General features: G+C 36.8%; 3 protein-coding genes across 6 annotated transcripts; 2 read left to right on the top strand and 1 right to left on the bottom strand.

Annotated features, from left to right (window-relative positions):
• Nucleotides 1-666: 666 nt before the first annotated feature.
• LOC133728587 (cyclin-T1-3-like) lies at nucleotides 667-6540 on the top strand. 2 transcript variants are annotated; one of them, XM_062156004.1, is made up of 7 exons: nucleotides 667-808; nucleotides 1993-2315; nucleotides 3817-3898; nucleotides 4169-4303; nucleotides 4553-4728; nucleotides 4811-4962; nucleotides 5298-6540. In XM_062156004.1, exons 2-7 carry the CDS (start codon nucleotides 2083-2085, stop codon nucleotides 6269-6271), a joined length of 1752 nt encoding a protein of 583 aa, XP_062011988.1. In that variant the 5' UTR covers nucleotides 667-808; nucleotides 1993-2082; the 3' UTR covers nucleotides 6272-6540. The 2 variants fall into 2 exon arrangements, with proteins under 2 accessions (XP_062011988.1, XP_062011987.1); XM_062156003.1 differs by having other exon boundaries at nucleotides 4811-4989.
• A 2119-nt stretch (nucleotides 6541-8659) lies between these two features.
• Nucleotides 8660-13607, top strand: LOC133728586 (cyclin-T1-3-like). 2 transcript variants are annotated; one of them, XM_062156002.1, is made up of 7 exons: nucleotides 8660-8796; nucleotides 9635-9952; nucleotides 10341-10422; nucleotides 10885-11019; nucleotides 11471-11646; nucleotides 11728-11879; nucleotides 12213-13607. In XM_062156002.1, the coding sequence occupies exons 2-7, from the start codon at nucleotides 9729-9731 to the stop codon at nucleotides 13247-13249; spliced, it is 1806 nt and encodes a 601-aa protein (XP_062011986.1). In that variant the 5' UTR covers nucleotides 8660-8796; nucleotides 9635-9728; the 3' UTR covers nucleotides 13250-13607. The 2 variants fall into 2 exon arrangements, with proteins under 2 accessions (XP_062011986.1, XP_062011985.1); XM_062156001.1 differs by having other exon boundaries at nucleotides 11441-11646.
• A 224-nt stretch (nucleotides 13608-13831) lies between these two features.
• Nucleotides 13832-20391, bottom strand: LOC133728585 (peptidyl-prolyl cis-trans isomerase CYP59-like). 2 transcript variants are annotated; one of them, XM_062155999.1, is made up of 15 exons: nucleotides 20371-20391; nucleotides 19859-19971; nucleotides 18855-18959; nucleotides 18475-18592; nucleotides 18304-18354; nucleotides 17695-17786; nucleotides 17506-17605; nucleotides 16979-17101; nucleotides 16807-16884; nucleotides 16636-16682; nucleotides 16481-16536; nucleotides 16146-16186; nucleotides 15592-15691; nucleotides 14951-15086; nucleotides 13832-14812 (listed from the first exon to the last, which is right to left on the bottom strand). In XM_062155999.1, the coding sequence occupies exons 2-15, from the start codon at nucleotides 19954-19956 to the stop codon at nucleotides 14053-14055; spliced, it is 1905 nt and encodes a 634-aa protein (XP_062011983.1). In that variant the 5' UTR covers nucleotides 19957-19971; nucleotides 20371-20391; the 3' UTR covers nucleotides 13832-14052. The 2 variants fall into 2 exon arrangements, with proteins under 2 accessions (XP_062011983.1, XP_062011984.1); XM_062156000.1 differs by having other exon boundaries at nucleotides 19859-19967; nucleotides 20371-20389.
• Between the last annotated feature and the right edge of the window lie 336 nt (nucleotides 20392-20727).

Here is a 20727-nt window from a genome sequence, read left to right as displayed (position 1 = left end):
ACTCGCCACCAATGGACCGTGGACGCCATCGTCGCAGACCAAGGAAATCAGACGGCCAAACCATAGGGTTAGCCGCCGCAGAGGTGAGAGAGCGAGAGCTCTCATTTTTAGTTTTGATAATGTGATTTTACAAAACCATTAGTGTTAACTTCGTCAAAATCTTTGCAATATTCTTTATGCACACTGAAAGTAAAAAAATTAAAACACGAAAAAAATCAATTTTTTCTTCATTGTCATAGTTGTTAACTTACTAATATTTTGATATGGAATGAAATAGATGAACATTGATACTGAAAAAAAAATGTAAGTAAATCAGATTATGATTTTAGTAGAAAACTTTAATATATTTTAGTTTTGTTATTGATATAAATTAAATGAGAGATTTTCGTTATAAAAAAAAATTCTTTTTTAATTGGATATGTCATATAAGGATATTTCTAGAAAGAAAAATGAGTTAGATAAGTAAATATTATAATTGAAATAGTAATGAGCAAGTAGGGTGAACAAAGTAAATGATAGGCAATACCCGCACCCTTTTGTTTTTCCACCAAATGGAGAATTTGAACTTTGAAAACCCCATCCACCCAAAATCACACACGTGTCATCCAACACACAAAAGACAAAAGAAAAGGAATAGTAGGCTCTCTCTAATTTTCCCTCAACCGGGCCTCTAACCCAAACCGCGATTCTTTTCTCTCTCTCTCTCGCTCTCCTCAGAGTCTCCACAGCATAAACCCTAAAATCCAAAATTGGGAAGATTTGGGTACTTGTTTTGCCCTAGCTGCCCTCTCCTATTCGTCAATTCCAGGTAACAACACTATCTTCTTCTTACTTTGGTTTCGCGCATTTACTTTTCCATTCAATTCTACCCGTCTCATTCAATTTTACCAACCCTTTTAAGCGCGCATTATGCCAAATTTACCGCATTTTGATATCGCAAATGCGAACCAGAGAGACGGGTTTTGTTTATTAGGGTTTTCTGTAGCTTTTTGGACTGGGAAGATTGGAGCTTTAGGATAATGCCGTGTTTATATTTATTCAATTTCATGAGAATAGGTTTTAGAAGAAAAGGGGGTGCGGGTAGGGTTTTCAATGATTAATTTTTTTGTGTATTTTATTATATATTTGTCGAAATTCTTTGTGATTCTGCAATTGATTGAGCTAGCAAATGTAGTCGTATAGATCTTGAAACTTCATACATAATCCGAGTCATCATTTGATTGCAAAAGCGCTAAAATAAAGGAGCATGAATTTGGTGGAGTATCGAAAGATGAACAATTGGGTACTGTTTTCTGCTATAGAAGTATTGTTGAATGGTGAATGAATTAGTGGCCTTTTGTAGATTAAATTCATGAGAAGGGGAACTTGTAAAAGATAGTTGATTGACGTGTCCTACATTGTTATCCACTGTAGCATATAGGGTAGTTATTGAGAGACTTGTTAAGGACTTGAAGAACTAAACGTTTGCAGCTTATGAATCGTTTATTTATTTTAATTTATATAAGTGTTTGTGATATCGACCTCATCAACTTTATCTGCGAAGGATTATGGTTTTCTGTTGAGAAGTCGTTTGGCCTCATGGCTTAGTATATGAAATTCTGAATTGCTTCCAATATATCTGAATAAACTTGAGACATGACTAGGAAAACACCCACTTGAACTCATTTGTATCGTGATGCAAGAGTACTGTTGACATAGAAAGTTCAGTCTTATATGAGGATGCAGATACAAATTGCATATCAAATGGAAGAAAAAGTTAGTAGTTGGAAGAAAGAAACAGAATTTTATTTCATGGACGTGAGGTGAAAAAAAAAGGGCATTGTGTTTGGCTAGCTGGGGTGCTAAATTTAACAGTTACGTTAATGATTGCATGCTTGGTTTCTGTGTTTTGTTTATATTTTTGGTTAGTGCACAACGCCAACGCCACTTAATTTCATGATTTATATATTCTATGGCCAACTCGTCCTCACCAACCTCTTAATTTATGAACAGGAAGCTACGGGACTGTTCCAATCTACAACATTCAACTTTATAAATTTTGTACATCCAGTTTGTTGTAAATTTGTGAGCAGAGATATACATATGGCTGGTTTTTTGCCTGCTGAGTCCTCTCATAGTGGAATCACTGGTATGTATGATGGTGGGTCCTCTAACGCTCAGGAGAGGCTGGAGGAAGGATCCTGTTGGTACTTTTACAGAAAGGAAATTGAAGAAAATTCTCCATCTAGACTAGATGGCATTGACTTGAAGAAGGAGACATATCTACGCAAGTCATACTGTACTTTTCTACAAGATTTGGGCATGAGACTTAAAGTGTGAGTTTCTGAGACTTACCTCCAAATTTATTTCGTTTGCCATTTATCTTGAACCGATTCTTTGTTGTTTAGGTTGTCATTTACCTTTGTAGTTGTATTTTATCTTAACTTTTGTGGCTCTGCCTAACTTTTTCGTAGATTGTCATATCATTTGTATCACAGTATGTTGTTGTATTCCCGAAACCAAAACCTGTAGACATGCTGCATTTGCTGATATATATAGCATCATCTGAGAAGTATTTTTATATTAAAGTAGTTTTGAATTCTTACACTTCATTTCAGAATATTCCATTTCTTATAAAAAAGATAAGATAGAATCTTGATGCTTTGAAGATTGTTTTAAGGAAGATATAATGTTTTGAAGCTTTCTATTCCTCACAAATGCCCTTTGGGTATACAAAGCAGGTGGCTTAATATATTTTAGGATTTTGGCATATAGGAAGTGTATGGTTTTTTATGGCTATATATTTACAAGAAACTATACACACTACTGCTGGCTTCTGCCATTATCAAGTTGAACCTAAACTTGTCAACTATATGTTTGCATGTAAAGTGCAGAAAAGTGACTACGTTTTATTTATGATTGTTTAGTAAGATCTTAATAGACAATGAGGTTGTGGGCAAGTGTGTATTCTATAGAATTCAACAGGTTCTTTTTATTTTATAGAATTCAACAGTTTCTTTTGTAATCTTGGCTTATTTTTTGGCATGATTACTCTTGATTCTTTAAAAAAAGCAAGTCAAGACAAAATCTTCATCCTTCTTTATTTCAGGTATTTGTCTCTATTTAATACCTTGCAAAATATAAGTGGGAAGTTTAACACTTTGCTTGTTTACGTCAAAAGTTTGAAAGAAGTTTCCCCTTCATATTGGTTCATGTTTTGGATTTTGCTGCTCACCTTTTCTGAGTTATTGCTTCTAGTCATATCTGGATTTGAATTTTTTGGTGCCCTCCAGTTTGCTGAGAAGTTTTTGGAATACTAGGGTTCCATTAGTGCTGTACTTGTTTATTTTGTGTTTTTTTCAATAGCTATAGTAAAAAGATGAATGGTAAACTGTTTGGTATTGTACATAAAAGCAACGGTATACAAGTCATACGTACATAAAAGCAACGGTATACAAGTCAATGCACCTGAAAGTTAGGTAAATGTTATTTAGAGCTGCTTTGTGTTTAAGCCTTTTGTTTTGCTGTTTTTTTTATCCGTTTTGTTGATTTGGTCCTGTAAATCTGTTTGGCTTGTAGTGATTCTTTAGTACAAGTTCTGCTTCTTTGGCTTGATTTTTTATCTAGAATGCTTTTAGTTTTCTCTGTCCGACTTGATTTCTAAGACAGATTTAAGTTTGATTTGAATCTTGATTAATACTATCCTAGTAGGCTTGTTACAGATTGCTATTGACATTGTAAATCTTTCTTTCCATATTAGGTTTGCATATACTTTTCTTACTTTGGTTTGACTCATTGTTTCAGCATGATCATAGTCTTGAATGTTTTGTTATGCAGACCCCAGGTAACAATTGCAACAGCCATAATTTTCTGTCACCGATTTTTTCTTCGACAATCACATGCAAGAAATGATAGAAGGGTGAGCACTGATAATATGAATGCCCTCCAACCCCTATGGTTGGCTTTTTCTATTTATTTTATGTCTGAGTTAGTTTAGACTTTCAGCCTGGGGTAATAGCTAACTTGCGGTGTTGGCTGTTGTTGACTCTTACACATTTTTATAATTCTATTTTCAATCTGGAAAAGATAAATAGGAGAAAAGAAAAAGTACTAATGAACAAATTATAAAGAACTGAGATCATGATCATGCTCAGTGGTGACTGACTAAACTCTGAAAATGTTACTGCAGACAATTGCAACAGTTTGTATGTTTCTTGCTGGCAAGGTTGAAGAAACTCCACGGCCACTGAAAGATGTTATCATCGTTTCTTATGAAATTATACATAAGAAGGATCCTGCAGCAGTTCAGAAGATCAAGCAAAAGGTAGTTTTCACAACAGTGCGTGTACACAATACATTCCTGTACCTCATTAGTCATTGTATTCATATTTGTGTTATGCACTACTCATTAACTCATTAAGATCATCCTAATAATTTTGGAAATCATGAACTCATGATAATCGTTTGCTGTCTATTTTACCTCAAGATCTCAAGGCTAATTACGTGGCCTATAATATTTCTTCTCTGTTTTTAATTTGATCATTGTGTTATAATACAATCTGAAATACTGCAGGAGGTATATGAACAGCAGAAAGAACTAATTCTTAGTGGAGAGAGGGTTGTTCTTGCAACTCTTGGTTTTGATCTTAATTTACTGCATCCTTATAAACCCCTTGTTGAGGCGATAAAGAAATTTAAAGTAGCTCAAAATGCCCTTGCTCAAGTTGCATGGAATTTTGTCAATGATGGGTATGCTTGATCGCCGTATGTATATTCTGCTTGTCTTTGGCCTTTCTTCGTTTACTTCTTGAACTTGGAATGTGGCATGCAGACTTCGGACATCTCTTTGCTTGCAATTTAAACCCCACCACATTGCAGCTGGTGCCATTTTCCTCGCTGCCAAATTCCTCAAAGTAAAGCTCCCGTCAGATGGCGAGAAGGTCTGGTGGCAAGAGTTTGACGTCACCCCACGCCAGTTGGAGGGTGGGTGTCCTCATTTTAATTCAGTAGGTGATGCTACAGAGCAATCAACAGTGTCCATTTCCCACCCTTTGTTCTCCATCAGTCCAGATTTTCCTCCATTATTTTTTCTGCCTTTCTAATTCCTTTTCTTACTCAAATAAGTATAGCAGGTCTAAGGAAAACTTAAAAGTTCAAAGTTTAGAACGAGTTAGGAATAAAATGAAAATGGTTTGGCCAATTACATTAGTGTTGCTGTGAAGAATTAATAGTAATTGGATCATCTGTAACTCATTGTTAAATAGTTTTGTGAATATATGGTCTTGTCAGCTTTAATCTTACACAATTGTTTTCTGCAGAAGTTAGCAATCAAATGTTGGAACTTTATGAACAAAATAGAGCTCCAGCTTCCAACGAAGTGGAAGGAAGTACAGCTAGTGGTGCTAGTCATCGGGCCCCGCCAAAAGGTACAGCTAGCAATGAAGAACATGCTACAAGACCTGGAACCTTGAAATCTTCATCATCTAGACCAGCTTCTGAGCATTCAGATGTTGACAATGGTGATGGACCTCCTAGAACCACCCAAAGTCGAAATAATGACTACAGAAGTACAGAAACGAAAAATGCTTCTGACCAAAATGTGGATGTTGAATGCAAAGATAATCAGCACCCCGGACCAATGTCATCCCACCAGGAAAAAGGAGGACAATCTCAAAATGCATCAAAATTTGCGTCAGATGGATGTGGTGAAGGTCAAGATAATAATGGGACATGTGAAACAAGAGAAGCAGGGGAATTGCAGGACAAACAATTTGATCGAAGTGTGGAGAATAGAACAGGTGCACTTGGCCAGTCACCTCAGGATGTTATAAAAAAGATTGACAGAAACAAGGTGAAGGCAGCGCTGGAGAAACGTAGGAAGTCTCAGGGTGATATGGCTCGAAAGAAAGATTTGATGGATGAAGATGATCTCATTGAGAGGGAACTGGAAGATGGTATTGAACTTGCTGCTGGGAGTCAAAGCCGGTCTAAGCCCTCAAATGGACCAGAACATGAGAACATACATGACGGAAAACATCAAGACAGTGTTGGGTATGGTGGAACTGATATAAATACTGTGGAAGAAGGTGAGGTATCTGCACATGATGATGGTGGCCAGGGATACCAATCACCCAAACGCAAGGCAGAAAGCCCGAACCTCGATGCTGTAGAGAAGAAGCAGTGTCGTGATTATGAGCCTGGAACCTCCCACCATAATGGAGAAGATCATGGCAGGAGGGTTGGACACTCAGAAAGGGATCAGAAAAGGCAAGCACAGGAGAATCATGTTTGAGGTAGCTGGATAGTCTTGAGTTAATCTTGCGAGTACCCTTCATGCACAATTGTACACTGATTTCTTTGCAGACTATCCTCGGTATGCTCATCTGATCCTTTATTATTCCTGGTATCGGAATAATATATTATTGATGTTTCCAAAGGGACCCGAAGGCTCCTTCTCATGTTTTGGATGCTGTATCTTGATTGATGGTTAAATTGTGAAGAAACTTCCAATATTTGAGAATCATCAATTATATATAAAATGATTGCAATTTTTGTAGGGTATCATCATGTATATCTATTCCATTGTCCATGGTTAGAGACTTGGTTGACAATATGATAATCAACTTAAGAGGGATAGATAATCCATTGCAATCACAATTTCTTTTTAACATTCTCGTTCACATTCTTACTAGGAAGTTATACACATGGTACCAGCCAGTTGTATAATCGTATTATGGTGGTTAGTCATTATGATATCAAGTCTTACTATGGTGGTCATCTGCTATTTGTTTGGCTTCTCCTCCTTTCCGTTGTGTCTAAGTGGACTGCAATAATCAATACTCGATCTGTTGGTTTGTATGAGAAAATAATTGCAATACAAACAAGGTATGTACATGTTTTTCATTGTCAATTTCTCCTTAGTTAGCAGTGCATCAAGGAGGTATGAGGCTATGACCGTATGAGCGTAACCACTCTTTAATTTTACTAAGATATCTTTTTAAATGCCTATGACTTGATATAAACATTCGTCTGGAGCGCGTTATTTGCTAGTTGGTGTGTTTTTGAATACAATTGTTTAGTAGAGTATTGTAATCAGGGGTTTAGGTTCAATGTCCCCCCCCCCCCCCCCCCTTGTATTCAACGGTTTCATTAATAAAGGTTTGAAGGCAGCCGCACCAGCCCTTTATTTAAAAAAAAAATAATAATAAATAAATAAACATTTTGCACTTTTGAGCATTCCACTTGAAATGAAATAACTTGGATATGTTTAAGAAGTATCAGCCAAAATTTCTGAGCCGGCACAACTCCGATAAGAAACTTACCTGAGGTGGAAGCGGTTGAGCATAACTAAAACTGAAAAGGAATGAGGAATCAGTCCATCGGGAACTGCTATTAACTGACATTGCTTCGATATTGTCCACAACATAACCGCCTCTGCTTAGGCATCAGGTCTAATCTGAAAAAATGAAAAGTTCTCGGTGCAATTTGTTATATTTTACCTTATCATTTTCTAATGTGAGATTTTTCCTTTCTCAAAACCATATATGAACTCCACTAGCACTGCCAAACCGAAGGGTCCCCAAAGATGGGAAGAGAAAACCTGAAATCAACAATGCTAAAACACTACTCTATTGCACCACTATCGAGTCGAATCTGGAAGCTCGGCCACCAACTACCCTAAAAATTCTTAATGGAGCTCTAGGGAGACATTTGTTAACATCGAAGTATATGAAGATTGACTTCATGAGGTGGAAATGGCTTGAGCACAAATGTTATTTGTTAATGTCGAAGTAAATGAAGATTTATTTTGCGATTTACTTCATGAGGTGGAGATGGCTTGAGCACAATTGTTTCTTCTGCGAGTTTCAATCCATAACTTGATTGGAATACGAGTCATATTTCGGTTGGTTTTTCGGGATGGTGAATTCGTTCGGTGCTCTTCATCACCTACAAAATAGAGGGGTCAGTGTGTATGGCCCTATAACCGTCCAATGCTCAAGTTAATTGAGTGGCTAGTTTGGCATTGTAACAGTGTCATTTGTTCTTTACTAGATGGGTTTAGGGTTTGAAAATTGATTATTATTATTACGAAGTGGGTAGTTTTTCATGAAAATTGGTAGTTTTTTTTTCCAGGTATTTATTTGTTTCTCACTTTTAACTTTTTTTCTTTTCATTTTATGTTTATTTTGTGATTTGACTATATTACCCCTATCTGTTTTTTGAGTTGTAAAGTTTTTTAATATTTCATGATCATTTTGATACATTTTTTCTGTATTGGCTAACAAAACATCTTCTCTTAAAAGATGACGAAGCACGGGTAATGAGCCGTCAAGATATGGTAGTAACAATTAGACTGGTGGTTAGAACCTCACGATGTACCGGAGAAGTTGTAGCTCCTTTTTTGTCTTCTTAACTCGTATAAGTAAAATTCTCAATTTTCTACTTGTATTGTTTTTCACTTTTTTGTAACTTTACCCTCTCATTTAATTTAATAATAAAAAGATATGGAGTTTTACATTTGTTAATTGTCTTCTGGTTTTGCCATTTAAGAAAGTCAAGTCATGGTTGGAAAAAGCCGACAAAAAAGAAAATCCAAACACACTTGCATATTTGGTAAGAAGTAAAACCAAATAAAATTAAAAAGCGAAAACATAGATATTAAAAAGGCAAATGCAAAAGCTAATGCTGGTCCTCGTCCTCAAAACACCGATCTTTCTTTCTTTTTTTTTTCCTCTTACCTCCCTCCACACTATTAAACCCTAACCTCCTTCCGATTTGGGTTTACTCGGCTCTGCTCTTCTTCAATCCCATATCCAGGTAACAATCACTTCTTCAACTTCCTTTTCTGATTCTCCTTCTTTCCATTTTCAGTTCTGTGTGTCGACCCATCGAGCTCAAATTTGAGCTGGGTTTATCGAATTTCTCCCTTCTTGCTCAAATTCAAAGTTCAAAATTGGGTCTTTGCGGTTTCGATAGAAAACCGATCGGTTCCTGTAATTTTCCCAGAAAAAAAAAAAATTAAAAGTATTGGGCTTTTTTTCAGTAGCTTTTTTTTTTTTTTTTTTCTTGTTATATGCTTTTGCATTTTAATTTGGAGTTGTAAAGTTTGTTACTTGGAGCACTTTGCATACTGCTGAACTTTGATGATTGAGTTAGTGCTATCCTGGAAAGCTAGCTCTTATAATATGAAACGGTGTGATAGACATGTGTACTAGCTTTCGGATAAAGTATCGTAGGCTTTTTTGATCTTTGTAGTAGTTACATTCAGCAGCTGTGTGATGCAAGATGAGAAACCAAAGGATAGAGTTTTGGTTTTCCCCACTAAAAGTTGGAAGTAATTACTCAAAAGGATAGAGTTGAGAAACCTAAATTAATTAGGTGAATTCTATTGTTTTTGTGCTTGGTGATTCTTTTTTTTTGTTGTTTTTGTTATTGTATCTTGGAGCTTTTCTCAGTGGATGTCTCGTGAACTTATTTGTAAATTCTCTTTCTTATATAAAAGATCACTTACTGGATGCTGAATGTACAGTTATGTGATCTGTTGTCATTCATTATACACTAGTTTTATTGTATTCTTTCTTTGCATATCATTTATGCCTTTTGTGATGCTCTTACGGCCCATTGTTTCTGACTGGTCCTGGTAATTTTTGGGCAGGATATTGCTGGAATTGGGTATTTAGTCTCTACATTTTTGCGCCAAATGAACTGTCTATGTCAGAGGTTTTTTTAATTTGTAAGGAGAGATACAGATGGCTTCCTTTTTGTCTGGCGATTCTTCTAACTTCGCTGTGAGTGAAAGTAGTTGCTATAGACAGACTGAGGATAAAGAGGAAGGAGGCTCTTGGTACTTCTCCAGGAAGGAAATTGAAGAAAATTCTCCATCTAAAGTAGATGGCATAGACTTAAAGAAAGAGGCGTATCTACGAAAGTCATACTGTACTTTTCTGCAAGATTTGGGGATGAGACTTAAAGTGTGAGTTTTAAGCCTTATATATAAATTTCTTATCTGTTTACCCTTTAGCTTCAAAAAAGGTAGTTTGTTTGATTATATATGTATATCTTTTCTTTTTCTTTGGGGATGATTATATTCAGATACATTTATATATAAAAACATGTCTAAGATTGAAATGGCTGTCATCTGGACTGAAGATATGTAAAGTTGTCATAGCTGTGGTACTTCATAAAGATAACTGATAGTTAAATGTTGAGTTTGAACTTTGGAGTTCATTCTAGTGGATTGAGTCTAGTATCTTGTGTTTTGACTCGCACTTTATTATGTGGTGACTCATGTCGTACCAAAAAAATTGAGATCAATGATTCAGCATGTTGGTGATCCTGAACATTTTGTTTTGCTATTGCAGACCCCAGGTAACAATTGCAACAGCCATAATTTTCTGTCATCGGTTCTACGTTTGCCAATCGCATGCAAAGAATGATAGAAGGGTGAGTATTATCAACATGGAATGGCTTCAATCCATTATGCTTTCTTCTTCTGGTTGATATGTATCTGAGTTAGCTTTAGACTTTCTAGCTGAGGTGAAAGGTAATACATTATTTTGGCTGCTTCTATGGCATCTATTTATTCTCTCTCTACCTTGTAAAGGACAATTATTTTGATGCTTGGGAAGGGAAGCTACTTAGTGAGAAGATTTTACAGTTTACATTTTTCTTCCGCAAGTCTGATATCCATTTAGAGCCCTGATGTGATTAATGAACAAATAGATAATAGGAAAACTGATATAGGACTGATGATTATAGCCGGGCATGAAGCCACATTGGGAGTGGGATTACCATATTCAGATTTGAAAATCCACTCTCTTTCTAATAACCATAAATATCTGTGTAATTTAAGTGATCTGGAATGAGTTACCTTATTGACTAAATTTTATTAAACATTTATGTCAGACCATTGCAACAGTGTGTATGTTTCTCGCCGGTAAGGTTGAAGAAACTCCCCGGCCTCTGAAAGATGTTATCCTTGTCTCCTATGAAATTATTCATAAGAAGGATCCTGCAGCAGCTCAGAGAATCAAGCAAAAGGTAGTTATCAACTTATCATAATTGTGCTTGTAAATGCATCCCTCTACTTGGTTCGTCCTAATTTTTTTGGTGTGATTCTGATCTATGCACTATTGTTTTTCTTCTCTATTATTCACCCCAAGTTCTCAACTGCTTATTGTATCCCTTCTGCTTATACAACTTTTTCATGTTTAGTTACCTTCTTTAGGTTGAGCATTTACAGTGTGCATACCCATGTTGCATTATGTTACCTATATGTGTGCCCTCTAGCCAACTACTAAGTCTGCTTGACTGAAAATCAAAGCATTCATTCCCCTCTCTCTCTCTCTCTCTCTCATCAAATTTACTGTTCAAATATTCTCAGATATGTATAACTGAACATACTGTTTAATTATAGTTTGAGTCTGATGTGAAGTATTTTCTGTTGGTATTTTTTGTTTAGTCTATTCACATATATGCAACAATCACGCAGGAGGTATATGAACAGCAGAAGGAATTGATTTTAACTGGCGAGAGGGTTGTTTTAGGAACTCTTGCTTTTGATTTCAATGTACACCATCCGTATAAACCCCTGGTGGAGGCAATAAAGAAATTCAAAGTAGCTCAAAATGCCCTCGCCCAAGTTGCATGGAATTTTGTTAATGACGGGTATGATTTCTCTTAGTTTATGTCTGTTGCTTGTTCTTGGCCTGTCTTCATTTCTTCTTGAACTTGGAATGTGGCATGCAGACTTCGGACTTCTCTTTGCTTGCAATTTAAGCCCCACCACATTGCAGCTGGTGCCATTTTTCTTGCCGCCAAGTTCCTCAAAGTAAAGCTTCCATCAGATGGCGAGAAGGTCTGGTGGCAAGAGTTTGATGTCACCCCACGCCAATTGGAGGGTGGGTCTCCTTGATTTATTACAATATGTAATACTATGGAGCAATCAATAATGTCCTTTCCCATCCTCATTCTCATCTGATGAATTTCTTCATCATTCTACAGTCTCTACTTTCGACCCTATAAATTTTTTCTTTAGTGTCATATGGTTCTGAGAAAGACCTGAAATGTTCAACCTACCAACCAGGACAAAGAGTTTTAATATCCCTCACTCCCTCTGTCGCTCTCCCTCCATCCGTCCTCCCACCATAGAGTCCTGTGATCATGTCTTTATTACTTAAGATTTTTTTTTAAATGTATTTGCTAGTGGTTTCAGTTGACTACGTTTTCTGCAGAGGTTAGCAATCAAATGTTGGAGCTATATGAACAAAATAGATTTCCATCTTCCGACGATGTTGAAGGAACTGTAGCAACTGCTACGAAGACTAAATCCAGGATGGAGCACCAAGACCTGGATCATGGCTCATCAGTTAAAATTCCGGTCTCACATGAGGCAACAAGTAACAGTCATTTGCAGGCTGGAGGTACAAGATCTGGAACCTCAAGGCCGGCATCTAGGCCTGCATCTGAGCAGTCATATGTTGAGAATGATTACCCTGCTAGAACTTCCCAGAGTCAAAATAATGACTACAGAAGTGCTGGAATGACAGGTTCTTTGGATCAAAATATGGAAGTCGAAGACAATCACCACCCCAAAGTCGAGGAAGCTCAAAATGTATCAAGGTTTGTGTCCGAGGGACGTAGTGAAGAAGGCCAAGAAAGAGAGAGTAATGACAGGAAGGGTGAAATAAGGGAAGGAGGGGACAAACATTTTGGCCGAAATCTGGACAATACACAAAGTGCCCTTGGTCGATCACCTCAAGAAGCTATTAAGAAAATCGACAAGGACAAAGTAAGGGCAGCATTGGAGAAACGAAGGAAAGCCACTGCTGATATGACCAGGAAAACAGATTTGCTGGATGAGGATGATCTGATTGAGAGGGAGCTGGAAGATGGTATTGAACTGGCTGGTGGGAGTGAGAAAAACAAACGGGACAGAAGGCAAAGCTGGTCCAAGTCCTCACATAGACAAGAACATGAGAGCCTTCATCAGGGAAAACATCGGGAGGGTGTTGGAGATGGTGGACCACGTTTTAGTGCTATTGAAGAAGGTGAGGTATCAGCCTTCGAAGCTGGACATGAATTTCCGTCACCCAAATCAAGCAGTCGCAAGAGAAAGGAAGGAAGCCCCCTAGAAATTGTTGCAGAAAAGAAACAGAGACATGATTATCGCCATAATCACTTTGACCATACTGAAAATCATAACAGGGTAGGCAGAGTTGGCCACACTGAAAGGGATAATAAAAGGCCTGTACAGGAGAATCATGTCTGAGGTGGTGTCTACTATCCTGAGAGGATTTGACACATGTATCATGATTTCTTTGCTGATGGTTTTGGGTTACACTGTCCCTTCTTTTCCAGCTTCTGAAAATTGTTCTTGTCAATTAGTATACCTCTCATTTTAGACTTCCATGTATACCATTCCTCCCCGTACTGTGCTTCAGAAATCCCTAAGAGGCCTTTATCATCCTAAATGGTCTATACATGCTTCGGATGTAACCCTGTACTATAGTTTTAATGATGAGAATTTGATGTAGAATCTTATAATGGTTAAAATTGAGAAGAAACCCTTGATATTTTCTAATCAATGAGCTGGGATGCGTCATTTTCTTCCCTTTTTCGATTTTGTATTTCTATCGATCTAAATAATCTCTTTCCTTCTGTTGGTAACAATTATCAATTTTAAAACTTGACAGAACTTTGTTGCAGACGCACTTGCGAATCTAGGTTTCCTCCTCTTCAATATGATGGAACTGTCTTCTCTTTTGTGTTTATAGATCAGCTGGGGCAGTCCCCCTCCTTGCTCCCTGTTGTAGTTTGTCTGTTTGTTTAATTATGTATCAAACAAAGAAAATTAAAGATCATAATGTCTTTAATTTTAATTAAAATAAAACTAAGTGACAACTTAGTTTTAGTATTTCAGTTTGGAGTCACTAGTCCAAAATTGATACCACTACAATATTGATTCAATTCATTACAGAGAAAAGTCACAGAAAACCGAAGTCTGGTAAAAGTTCTGGCGTCAAAATTATACAATCACATGCTTCATCTCCATCAAGAGAACTTCCATGCCATTCACCTTCTATGTTCTCTATCTTCCCTCCCTGCGCTTCTCTTATGAACTGGTTCATCTCTCTTGTCTCGTCTGTCATCAACAGATTTCTTCCTAGAGTTTCTATCATCCCTCATTTCTGCATGCTTATCATGCTCTGCACGTATCTTTCTATAAAATTCATCGTCTCTCTTTTCTGAAGGGCTACCATTAGCTACACTTCTCTTTCTGTATTCTCTATCCCTACTCCTTTCTGTGGATCTATCACCATCTGCAGTCCTTTTTCTGTAATCTTCATCTCCCCTCTGTGCTGCATACATACCGTCATCTGCATACCTCTTTCCACTCTCCTGCTGGTCAATATTATCATCTCTGTCTCTTCGTCTCTCTTTATGCTTCTCTCTATCACTATCTGCACTCCTCTTTCTGTAATCTCCATCACGTCTTCTCTCTGCATAGTCCCGTTGATCCAGCTTATCATCTTTGTCTCTTTGTCTCACCTTAGGCTTTTCAGCATCCCTTTCCCCTTCAAAATCTCGATGACTTCTTCCACCAGATCGACTTGATCTACTGTCTCGACTTGATTCCTCTTTGTATCCTCTACCTCTGACACTTTGTCGGTCTCTATCACTTGAGTGCTTATTTTCTTGATCTCGCCTTTGGTCCTCAGAACTCTGCCTATTCATCTTTTGGTTCTCAACTCGGTTAATTGGATCATGGTCTTGATGTCTCTTTTCTTGTCTTGGACTTTCTGGAGTATCTCCATCAAATACCATCTCATAACTGCAAGAACCATAATAACATTAGACACACACACACACATTCTTCCTCTCGAATGTCAAAAAGCCAGAATGACATGATATGTCATTTTGTTTTGTTCAAGTTTAGGTCTTGGGCACACACACACAAAGAACGACATACCTAGAGTTGTTGCCTCCACCACGCTGTGCATTATCATTCTTCAATACGTACTTCTGCGGTTGCTGTTTACTGGCATTATCACCAGTGCACTCCTTGGCAATGTGATCAAGTGCACCACATTTGAAGCAGCCTTTGCCTACAGCAACAAAGAATTGGAATGATTAATCAGTCCTGTTGCAATTGTACCTACTATGGTAGGTGATACAAATAAATTCTGGAGCGTAATTGGATTCTGAAGGATAAATGTCGATACAATTATGTATTCATAACACTCCATAGAGTACTCGATCATACATTTTCATAAGATACAGATTTAATATCCACTGACATAACTCCTAGAAACACCAACAAAAACACCAAGCAAAGAATAAACAAATGAAAAATTAGTTTTACAACCTATTATCAATCTTTCATATCTCAGAAGTTCATTTCATTAATTACAAAGCACACAAAACCAATGCAAAGGTTAGCTAAGTTGATATATTTAGAAAATGAACATAGGAGAACTGTACCAGAGAATGATAACACATTCCAATTTTACATAGCAGGTCACCAACAAAGTTGCCTCAAGACAGAAGAAAAAGAAAATGAACAGAAAGGAACCAATCATATATCTTTTCTGCATGCTTTAAACTCTATACCTTTGCCCGCTTCTTTGCGCCTGTATTGGGACCACAACCTTGCAACACTCTGACTAAAATCTACATGAATTCTTCGGTCATCAATCAAAGCATTATCCATCTGTACCACAAAAATGTTGAATAAAACAAGAGATTCAGAATGGGCTTTGATATCAAATAATTACAAAGTATTCCATTCCTTGTTTACAGAATATTTCTTCAGTCATCAATCAAAGCATTATTCATTTGTGCAACAAAAATGGGCTTTGATATCAATTAATTACAGAATGCCTTATTTATTTAGAGAATGACTCAAACGAATCAGAAGTCAATTTTTGCAGCAAGATTACTTACGTTTTGCTGCAAGAATTCTACTAACTTATTTTGTTTAAACAAGAAAAGAACTGAGCAACACCACAAGTTCAATCTTAATTATGCTCTCCATAAAAGTTGCTACAATAACTAATGACAAGATTAAGAATCATAGAATTAAGCAAGTACTAAGATTATTGTGCATGCACGCAGGAAATGACAATTAGATTCAAGAAATAGGTAAATTGATTCTTTCAGCATACCTTGAAATATGCTTGTTCACAGGCCTCTTTCGTTTCAAATTCTGGCATTACAAAATGTCATAATGATTAGCTTAACATAATCAGAAATTTGAATACTCTACACTAAAGAAACTGAAATGAATTCAACAAGAAGAGAATAAGTAAAGGATAGAGAACGTGATGATACTTAAGGACTAAGGTCAACCACTGAACTTGTGCACAGATGTTGGAAGGACAGAAATCAAAGGACACATAAGGCAAAGGTAACAAAAATACATTCTCAAGCACAGAAGACAAGTATATTTCGTACGTGAAACAGAAGGAAAGAATTAGTATCTAACATAAAATTGACTCACCTATGAACGCATAACACAAACTGTCTCCAGTCTTATAATCACGTATTATGTCAGCCCTGCAATCATTTACATATCATCACATAAGCTCTTTGTAATCCCTAACTCACAAATCCCAGAAGTTATTAGTAAATAACAAACAAGAATACTACTCTTACGCTTGCACAGTTCCAAAGCGTGAGAAAATTGTGAACAAGTCCTCATCCTGCATCAAGAGCCAAACTACTCAGCAGCTTGTTACAACAATATATAGTCATAGTGCCAAAATTGTAGGCACCAGAAAACAAGGTCAAAATAAAAAAGAAAATCATGAAAAGAAGACTACATACTTCAGTGACTGGATTCAGTTTACAAACAAAAAGCACATTGTCAGGTGGCTTTATCTCAACATCAGGAATATCCCCTATCTGTTACACAGACATGGCAAGAAAGTGGGAAAGGAAGATCAAGCAACATCACATTAAGCAACTAAGACAACAGGTTTATGTTAAAGGCGCTTACACTCTCAAGTACAACAGCACTGGAATGTGCATCTTTGGCACGAAGACGCTCCTCAAGCTCTCCAGGAGCCAATTCTTCATCCATCGGCACCCAATCATCTTCAAGACGCACATTATCATCAACCTAGTCAGAAATTATAACTTTGAGTACCTTGGAATAAAATCTAATGATTAATCCACATCCAAACAACTCGAGCTTTTTAAAATATGGTTAAACAGACTTATCCAAGATTCTGACTTTAACCCTACAATTGAAACTTTCCAATAACTAAAAACTCCGCATGTTGGACCAATATTAATAAGGAGAGACCCACATGTGTAGAATATAAAATAATCATTGGCCCACAACCTTCCAGCTAAAAGTTTTGCCAACAAACTTGATCAGAACTAGGCATAGTAGGATCACTATGCTCATACAATTCAGGGATCGTGCTATTCCAAGTGCTATACAAGAGATAGATTTTTCATTTGTATCTTAGTTTGGTATTTCACACCTGGTAATAGAATATAACAACTATTAGTAATTACCTCATCCTTTGGTTTGCCTTCCGGGGAGGCTCCAGGAATTAACTCAGATAGTTGTGAAGGATCATCAAAAGGATCATCCAATATGTAGGTATGCTTGATTCTGTTCACATAAAAATGTGAGAATGAAGTTAATCTAGCTCAAGGCAAACATAAATTAAAATAATATATACAGGCGAAAGGGGGACCGACCTAATATTTTTATAGGGTCTGTTGCTCTCGTCCACATAAGCCTCATTGATCCTTGTCAATGTCTCCAACCCCTCTGCTATCTCCCCAAAAACCTGCAATACAGACATCACTTTAGTAATGCACGTATCAAATCTACCACACAAAAAAATCTATCTACTTGAAGACTATGAGACTGAAACACTTCTACTAGACATGCATATGCTATCTACTAGGATAGCATAGTGTAGATTTATTGCAAGAGACTATCTACTTGCATAAATGTACTTAGCGCAGCCTACACAAACACACACGGGTAATCACTATTGCACAGAAAAAATCCTTTATTGACATATCAAACAAACCCAAGCATTCATGCATAGGAAGATATATCCCATCAAGTTGATGCATAGGTCTCTCTCTCTCTCTCATTATTATTTTTTAGAGACACTTGCACCCCCAAAAAAAAAAAAAAAAACCTATCCTGTACCACTGCTCCTATAATAAATCAGATAATTCTAACACTTCATCCACCCAAAAAGGAATTAAATTAGGTTACTGGAAAGATGACAAAGTTGGACAATGGATTCAGTAAATAAATAGTCAAGAAGAAAGATGGGAATGAAGACTTACTGTATGCTTCCCATCGAGATAGTCTAGATCATCACGCAATGTAAAATAGAACTGCACAAAAGAACAATTAAAAACATCAGCACATCACTATTTGTAATTGAAAAGTGAAAAGAAGCCCATATAAAGTGCACAAGCCTACAAGCTTATGCCAGAATAGCAGTAATCTTATACCTGAGAGGCATTGAGATTCTCTCCAGCACTGGCCATGGCAATTGTGCCCGTTTTAGCATGCTTCAAATCAAGATGAATCTCATCACCAAAAAAGCGAGCCTGATCACCATACAAAAATCTGAAAGTAGAACATGGCACAAAATCAGTATATGGTGTTATATAAGAACTAGTCACTTCTCGTAGTTTAAGTAGACTGACTGATAGTCATAAACAGAACTTATACAAAACTGATGCAGTATAAGCTGTTACTGTGAGGGAAAGAAAGAAACCAGGTGCAACACGTGTAGGAAGAACCATATTAAAACATTTAAGCTGAAATCAGGAATTCTATGTGAGACAAGTTATGTCCAGCAGTGAATAGCACATGCAGTGTTCCTTACTTGTAAATTGAATCACCACCAGAACCTGTTCCAGTTGGATCACCAGTCTGTGCAGTAAAATCCTTCTGGACCGTGTGAAAGAGACACCCATTGTAATACTTTATCCTGAATTGATACACACAAGGAAAGAAAAAGTTACTATACTAGAACACAATTTTTGTACAAAATACCAACCAAGTCGAGCATTGAGCAATATAATTTACAACCACGAGTTCAGATATTAACAATACCAAAATGATTCTTGAATAAGATCCTTACGGACACTAATGTGCCTAAATTTCTTAGCCAACTTAGAAACTTTATGAATCCAACACAACCCCTTAAACAACTGATAAAAGAACCCGGTACGTATAGAAGCCAGGCATCTCAAGAGTCAAATCATGGGTATCCACTAAAAACCTATTTTTATCTTCTCAAATGACTTCACTCCATAACTGAAGTAAACAGTTGCCGAGATAACACTTTTATTTCATCGATTTCCTAGTTTATTAACTAAACCAACAACCAAGACCTCTCCTCAATCTACAAAAACACAGCGCAACATAAAAAAAAGTAGGGCTAAATACTAGTTAGTACCCTGTGGTTTAGGTCCAAAATCAATTCAGTCCCTGGACTTCTAATTTCATCAAAAACACCCCTGCACTTTCAATTTTGATCTAATAGGTCCAATTCGTTAATATTCTTTCAAATAGTTGGATTATTTGTTGAAAAACTATTTATTTTTAATAGTAGGACTCACTCCTAAATTGACAAGGCAGACCACCTCGACACCACATCATAAAACATAGGCCATATATGATCCACATTAACAAGTTAAATAACTCAATTGTCGGAAAACTAACAAATTGGACCTATTAGATCAAAATTGAAAGTGCAGGGGTGTTTTTGATGAAATTAGAAGTTCAGGGACTTAATTGATTTTGGACCTAAACCACAAGGTAGTAATTTGTATTTAGCCCATAAAAGTAATAGCAATGCTTTCAGTGGAGTAGTAGTAGACTTACTTGCAGAGCTTCAAGAAGTTCTTGGCAGTAAGAGGGCACCTGTCTGTGTACAAATCCACAACTATATCCCCCAAACTCGTCACTATAAGCACTGACATCTTCTCTCTCTCTCTCTCTGCATTAATCCCAACAACTACTTCATTAAACTGAACCTAAAAATCAAAATCACACTATATATCCATATGCATAGCTCAAAAACCCAACTGGAACCAAATTTAATCTCAAAAATTCGTTTCCAAAAGACTAGCAAAATTTGATCTTTTCTTTCTTTCAATAAAGCCTCAGCATTTACACATCACAAAACCGTATAAAGCTTAAATTTTTCTTTACTACTTTGAAACCCTAAAAACCCAATACTGCATACAACAGAAAGAACAGGGAAAAAAAAAAAAAAAAAGCTTAAACCTCCCAAGAACACAGCTTTCCCTAAATCTAAGACCTGCCCAAAAAACTGAGGAGCTCGAAAAATCATTCGAAACCGAAACCCTAACAATTGGCTTGCTTAAACGTACCTCTGGATTTCCCTTCTTCAATCTGATTCAAGAGCTATGGTTTAGCTTTCTGCGAAGAACAAAGAAAGAACTCGCTCCTTTCAAAAAAAAAAAAAAAAAAACAGGAAAGAAAGAAAGAAAGAACTCGCTCTAATATCTTGGTTTGGGTCGGGTCGGATCAAAAAAAATTGGGCTCGGTTTTAGGGCTTGTGGTTTCTTGGGCCGTGGGCCATTTCTGAAATCTGCTAAATTTGATTTCGGAGGGAAAATCTCCCCGCAAATTTCGAACTTTGACAGCGACCCGAAAAAGGACAAAAAATTTTAAAAAAGGAAAAAATAAAAAATAAAAAGAAAAAGGCCAGTGGGAGGGAAAGAAAA

Source organism: Rosa rugosa, chromosome 2, assembly GCF_958449725.1.
Source record: "Rosa rugosa chromosome 2, drRosRugo1.1, whole genome shotgun sequence".
NCBI classification, from domain to species: domain Eukaryota; kingdom Viridiplantae; phylum Streptophyta; class Magnoliopsida; order Rosales; family Rosaceae; genus Rosa; species Rosa rugosa.
Note: the sequence above shows the minus strand (reverse complement) of the source record. Positions and strands in the feature narration are given on the sequence as shown.

Excerpts from the sequence above, each read along its gene's own strand:
- LOC133728587 (XM_062156003.1), top strand. The coding sequence starts at position 2,083 with ATGGCTGGTTTTTTGCCTGCTGAGTCCTCTCATAGTGGAATCACTGGT. Across the intron at positions 4,304-4,552 it reads TTCAGAAGATCAAGCAAAAG|GAGGTATATGAACAGCAGAA; the intron begins GTAGTTTTCACA and ends GAAATACTGCAG. Across the intron at positions 4,990-5,297 it reads TCCTCATTTTAATTCAGTAG|AAGTTAGCAATCAAATGTTG; the intron begins GTGATGCTACAG and ends TGTTTTCTGCAG.
- LOC133728586 (XM_062156001.1), top strand. The coding sequence starts at position 9,729 with ATGGCTTCCTTTTTGTCTGGCGATTCTTCTAACTTCGCTGTGAGTGAA. Across the intron at positions 11,020-11,440 it reads CTCAGAGAATCAAGCAAAAG|TCTATTCACATATATGCAAC; the intron begins GTAGTTATCAAC and ends TTTTTTGTTTAG. Across the intron at positions 11,880-12,212 it reads CACCCCACGCCAATTGGAGG|AGGTTAGCAATCAAATGTTG; the intron begins GTGGGTCTCCTT and ends CGTTTTCTGCAG.
- LOC133728585 (XM_062155999.1), bottom strand. The coding sequence starts at position 19,956 with ATGTCAGTGCTTATAGTGACGAGTTTGGGGGATATAGTTGTGGATTTG. Across the intron at positions 18,355-18,474 it reads AGAATCTCAATGCCTCTCAG|TTCTATTTTACATTGCGTGA; the intron begins GTATAAGATTAC and ends TCTTTTGTGCAG. Across the intron at positions 17,606-17,694 it reads AGACCCTATAAAAATATTAG|AATCAAGCATACCTACATAT; the intron begins GTCGGTCCCCCT and ends TTATGTGAACAG.